Consider the following 6,518-nt stretch of genomic DNA (forward strand, 5'->3'; position numbering starts at 1 on the left):
CAGGACTGCAACATAATAATTGTATATATAATTTGTCACATGTTAAGCAATTACCAAAATTAACACCACCAAAGTTTACACCAAAATTCATATTTAAATCAACAATTTGACTTTGGGATCTACACATTATCATCTCCTAACCTCTGAAGCGACAGCGGTCCTGACATTTCCTGAACCCTACCGCTGCAATAATGACTACAGATACACTATACTGTATCTTCAATAACCGCAAACTCCCAGCGGAAACGGCTTACACTACGGAGGGGTTTAAATGTCACTATCCAGACTGGAGCAGCAGAAATCAATCCATCACTGAGACTTTGTGCTGAGGGCAGGGCTCAAGTGGAATAGTGTGTGTGTGTAAAGTGCCGTCTTAATTGGCTTCAAAAGGACATCTTTGTACTGGTCATTTATCTGTCCAATCAGAGCTGGGGAGGTTCCACTCACTGCTTTTGGTCCGACCATTCACTTCTAATGGATCTGTATGCTCTAAGTGAGGGCTAATAAGGGTGCACCAAGCCCCTTCATGTCACAGAATCTCAGCTCTTTTCACTTTAATTGGCTTCTTGTACTGGGAAAAATAGAGGGAAAATGTGAAACAGTCCACACGAATCCTTATACACAAAACAAAACTGATTTACCTAATGACCAATTAAAGCCTCTTGAGAATTACCGTATCTGATTAACAACTGTGCTTTAAAGCAGACCTATTATGCAAAATCGACTTTGTTGAAGGCAGATGACTTGTTTCTTAATAATAGTGATAATGTCACACACTATAACTCTATAGCAAGCTTATGCACAATTTGTCTTCTTTAAATTGACTGTAATGTCATGAGTATTGTGACCACATTGAAATGCCTTTTCATTGGATATGGGATAAGTACAATGTAGCATTATTATTTGTGCATTATACTTTATGTTACACGTTTGAAGATATAATTGATGAGAGTTTGTCAGATCAGATCAATAAATTCTATTTTGATGTAGTAGTGCCGTGTGTGTCTTATGGAGAGTTAGCATGTGGCCTCGTCTCTTATGTGGAACCAAGTGTTTAGTGTTTTTAAACTTTTTATTCCACCATTTCCCATTTGTTAAGATGTATAACTTGATTATAAATTAAACGTGAATTGAACCACACATTTTATTTATTTACCGATGTTAAAATATTTTTTGTTGGAACTGTGTCATGGTCCAAGTCTATTTGTTCAGTGTGAAAGCTCTGAGTATGTGCAGATTACATTTTAAAAGGTTTTTAAGCATCAGGGCAGATGAGCAGGGCTCATGTGTTCCTGTTTCTATATAAAGTTTATTCAGCTGGATTTTGCCTTTTTGCTCCATTTAGATTATGTTTCTTCAATTATGTATCTCTGTGCGTGCAGTCTGCGGCGCTCAAAGGCCTTTCTAAGAGTGGATGATCTGTGAGTAATGCGCCGGAGCCCGCAGAGCTCAGCCCAGGGCCCTCGGACAGTGTTGTTCATCAGGATAGTGTGACTTTGTGAAGATGGTGACAATGGCACTTAGCTTTATGGCACCACTGTTTATATTTGGATTCCTCCTCACGGCTTAATGACTGTGACAACAGTGACTGTGACTGTGGCAGCAACACCACACATCACTGCTCTAAATGTGTGGCTGATTCTCTGTTCGGCTCTAATTATCATCCTGTTTAGATTATTTATGTTTGGAATCCATGTTTTCACTTTTATTGTACCTAATAGAAAGTGCAAACTACAACAGACTTTGATTTGTTTTATGTTTAATGTGATATGATGTTTATGCAATAGTTTAGTAGATAGGTAATACATTGATTGGCCTTGACCAAGTGCACCCTCTGGTGGCAAACATTTGTATTGCAATAAGGGCATTTCTAATAAGAAGTTTAGATTTTTTTAAGCTTTGCAAAACAGCAGACAAAACAATGTGGATAGTAAAGTCTCTGTACTACAGCTATAGTTTAGTTCATTAATCAGTGGTGTCTGAATCAACCAAAATTTGTATTAGTTGACTAATAATTTCATTTAGATAATGAGAAATTATATGCTCAACCACAAAGGGAAGGTAGGAGGTAGATTAGTTGAAGATTTGTATGTTTTTGCATGAATGCACACGCAATTGTAGTACTTTGAGTGCAGTAATATGGTCAGAGATGATGAATTATCTGAGAACTTTTGCCACACCCCCCCTTTAGGCGACCAATTGTTTGGCAGAACGTCTTTAGTCAATCAAGAATTTCTTTAGTCGACTACAGGCTTACTGTGTACTTGCCTTGCCTGGTGAACATTTTGTATTGAATATTAAAAAAAAATTCATGTTAAAAATAGTACCATCTTCTTGTGTGTTTCCAGGTGGAAGTGGAGAGAAGGACCGGGCGCCCATCAGCCATGAATCCTTCCTGCTTATGGCCAACTCTCAGAATGACATGGACGACTGGGTCAAGGCCATCCGCAGGGTCATCTGGGCTCCTTTTGGAGGAGGTAAGATCCTGCGCCCCATCCTCACCCGAGAAACACCTTTAACCACAAAATGCAGACATTTTTGTCAGAACAACTAGTTTTATGTCATAAGGCGTATATGCTGATTATGTGAGAATACTAGAGTGTGATATACTTGCAGGGTTCTAGCGTTACAATAATTAAAGGGACAGTTCAGAATTTTGGACATAGGGCTTCATTTCCTAGTGAGCCAGAGTGTTGGAGACGTGTGAAGACACTTTTTAAAATATTCCATCCAGTCCTTGTATTTGCAGAGGTCGCTGGTGCTAGGCTAGTGCATGTCAATGGCCATAGTTATCCTGTCACTAAAAACAGTCTTACCCACTCCAGAAAACATCCAAAGCAAATCTATTATTACACCAGACTGTTGATGTAAATGTCTGTGTCGACAGAATAATTTTAGAAGTGAAACTAATCGTGTATTGCATGAATCGTCACATGTTGAGGGACTATTTTCTCAGCAGCAGTGGAATTTTACTCTGCTCCAGTCAGTTGTGTTGATATGAAGGCGGCCATATTTGGAACAGTCTTCTTCATGTGCTCTATGTGTCGCTGTGGCAACTGCAGGTAAACAAACTATTATAGAGCCAGTAAGATAGGTGATAGGTGATATCAGTCCGCAGCTGCCAAGCTTTCTATCAGGAAGAACAACTCGCTGCTGCTGCTCGCACAAGCGACCTCTGCAAATACAAGAACTGGATGGATTATTTCAAAAAGTGTCTTCTCACATCTACAGTACTCTAGCTCACTAGGAAATGAGGCCCTATGTCCAAAATTCCGAACTGTCCCTTTAAGCATTTATCATTTATTTTGCAAACATTTATTTAGCATAATCAGTGTTCAATAATTTATAAAGCAGCACCATGTAAGATTCCTTACTGCATGACTCTGTGGAGATAGACAGTTTAAAAAAATATATATAAATAAACTGTACAGAATTACAGTGAATGATCCAGTCAAATAAAGCACATATCTATAAAGACAAGCAAATAGTGGGTGGATCCCTCACCAGACAATGTATAAGTCAGATCTGTGGAGTGAAATGCTGTATACTTTCTATATTTTAAGTTCTGTAGTGCAATGAAAACCTGTAATGAAATAAAAGCCTTTAAATCTTACACGATAAGGCTTTAAACCACTTTAACCATCATAGATCCCCCTCATTGTTAGTCAGTCAACCAACGTAGAAAGCATCTGAAAACGAAAATCCATTGCTTGTTACAGCGAAATACCACTTACCACATCTAAATCCTTCTTTTTTCACCTTCTTTGGTCTTCCTTCCAGTCCATCTCCAGACAGCCCCACATGCCTATAATGAAACACATATGTTGACTGGCAGATTACTGTATAGTTACACTCCTGAACACCAATAACCCAGGTGTCATTTCTTCAGCCTGCAATTAATTCTCACCTTCTATCATTAGTCTCTGGTCTGTATTTAAAGCTGGTTACCTGACGCGCTTAAAAAATCTGAACATATGGCTCCATCGAGATACTGTCATAATTAATTTCTCAAAAGACGGGCTCATATTAAGTCAAACTAATTGTGACTATTTTGATTATAGTCTCTCCTTGGAATGCCACTTACACATAGTTCTACACATAGTTCCTTTGGATTTGACTAGGTAAGCCCTTTTTAGCATGAGCCTGTCAGATAGATACAGCGGTTAATTTGCGGCCTGTCTGCTCTGGTGGGGACATCTAACGAGTGCACTTGACATGAGTCCAGAAATATAACAGAGCATGCCTGGGTGTGAACTGGGCCATAGCAGCAGCTGACGGGACCAGTGTCATGTTACAACACAGCTATAAGGACGGTCGGCATATGAAGATAGCCTATAGAGAAATAATATGGAATGCCGATCACAAATAAAGGCCTCCGCTATTCTGTTACTCACTCTCATTGTCACTTGTACATGTGATAAACAGGAGACAGCTGGATAGTTTACCTTGAAGCGAATTATGAATTATGAGTGATGAAATTGGGATTCAAATATAGCACGATCTGACTACGTGACCTGCTGAAGTGAAGGATAAACAGCCTATTCATTTACTTGTTGGTATCCATACATCCAAGGGTGGTCCAGCTAATTATGATGTTAGCTGCATGACAGGTGCATCTGCTAGAACCTGTCTGCAAGGTGCAAGTTTATGTCTTTACAGCCGCTATTTTGTTCTTCTGTGGCTTTAAATGGCCTTTGTCACATTTTTTCTGATTTATGTTTTAATAATTTATTGTTTCCTCAACAGACCTGGAGTTGTGTTTTGTTTCATTCACACATGTTTAACTCACAAACTCATATATTTAGCCTGCTCTCAAACAGAAAACACTCTGTTCCACCTTGTAATGTCATGTGGTAATATAGAAAGTGCTCCACTGTGTTTTTAAACTCCATACACATTCACTAGAATCATTTGGATGATTTCAGACCTCAAATTTCCAAACTCTCCTGAACTAAAGGTTAGGGTGACCAGATTTTCAAAATAAAAAAAACTGTGACATCCCTGGTTTGGGTCGGTTGGTAATAATAAAATTGTGACATGAGTGCGTAATTGTTATGGACTCCGCACTAATGTGAGTCAGTATAGTCACATTTTCTTTGTGTTTTGGTCATTTTTAAGCAGCTTTTCTGTATTTTACCTAAACAAATGACAGTTTATGCCTCTCGACTGTTGGCAGATATCACATTGGTCAAAAATAGAGACACCTGGGACATTTCTTGTAGCCAGGCTGGCGCCACCTTCACTCAATTATTTCTCTCCAGCGAGTAGGTCAGGAATGGGAATACACTAGACGGTTTGCAAAAAGCCCGGAAGTGCAAGATCGGGCACAAACCAATCAGCGAAGAGCCATACATTCTGTGTTGGCAACGATTCCAGAGATCGAGGATTTAAAGCCAGAACAAAGAGAATGTCTGGTGAATTTGTGAAAAGCTTAATATACCAGTTAGCCCCTTTAGCAGCGCATTACATACATCACGACCAAATAGCAGCGATTGGTTAAATGAAAAAAGTACCTGCCAACCGTCAAGCGAATGAATTCTAACACTGCGAGATCACACGATTTCTACGATGTGAAACCGGCTGATAAATCAGGCTGCCTTTCTTGTATAAAACTGGGACAAATCACTGGTTTTGGATAAATCCACTGGGACAGGGGACACACGGCTCAAAACTGGACCTGACTCAGATAATAGGGATGCCTGGTCACCCAACTAAAGGCAAACGTTTCAGATGAAGACAAACTAATAATACTAAAGGTTTACTCAAATATGTGTGAATGAAACAAACCACAACTCCAGGTTTTGAGGAGATAAAAGCTCACAGGAGATCATTTTACCTTTAAAGACCAACATGGGAGTAATAACCTTAGAAACACCCAGTAATTGGTAATACCACAATTACAGGTTACAGTATTATTGCAATGGTATGCTACATTGTTCGTTTGTGTTGACCAGATTTTCAAAATCAAAAACTGGGACACTCTCAGTTTAGGGGAGTTGGTAATAAATAAATTGTGAAACTAGTGCATAATAAAGAAGAACTGTTCTGCACTCGGCCCATTCCTGACTTATTCAAAACTAACGTGAGTCAGCATAGTCACATTTTCTTAGTGTTTTGGTCATTTTTAAGCAGCTTTTCTGTATTTTTCAACAAAAAAAAATCACTTTATGCATCTCTTTAGTGCTGGCAGGTCAAAAACAGGGACATGTATAAAATTGGGACTAGGCCTGTCACGATAACAAATTTTGAAGTTCGGTATACTGCTGGAAAAAAAAGATGATAAACGATAATATTGAAACTAATTTAAGCTACTGATACCAAAACCAAAGAGATTTAAACCACAAAAATTATTCTAAAACTAGAATATTGATAAAAAATCATGAGCTGCAGTAAATAAACAACAGAAACACTTAGTACTCAATTTGCATCTGTAATGACTCAACTGAATTTATTCATTTGACCTTCTATACCTGAAATCTTATCATATAGCTGAAAAAGAACCAAAGATTTTCCGGTAG

At 38.6% G+C, this 6,518-nt stretch overlaps 1 protein-coding gene across 1 annotated transcript in view; it reads left to right on the forward strand.

Moving 5' to 3' along the window:
- The window catches only part of si:dkey-191m6.4 (rho GTPase-activating protein 22), a 50,573-nt gene that overhangs the window by 34,974 nt on the left and 9,081 nt on the right, over window positions 1-6,518 (forward strand). Inside the window, exon 4 of the mRNA XM_020924395.1 lies at window positions 2,349-2,477. Coding sequence (XP_020780054.1) covers window positions 2,349-2,477 — 129 coding nt within the window. The remainder of the gene's footprint in view (window positions 1-2,348; window positions 2,478-6,518) is intronic.

Source organism: Boleophthalmus pectinirostris, unplaced genomic scaffold, assembly GCF_026225935.1.
Source record: "Boleophthalmus pectinirostris isolate CB_2022bp ecotype Guang Dong unplaced genomic scaffold, ASM2622593v1 HiC_scaffold_14, whole genome shotgun sequence".
In the NCBI taxonomy this organism is placed as follows: Eukaryota; Metazoa; Chordata; class Actinopteri; order Gobiiformes; family Gobiidae; genus Boleophthalmus; species Boleophthalmus pectinirostris.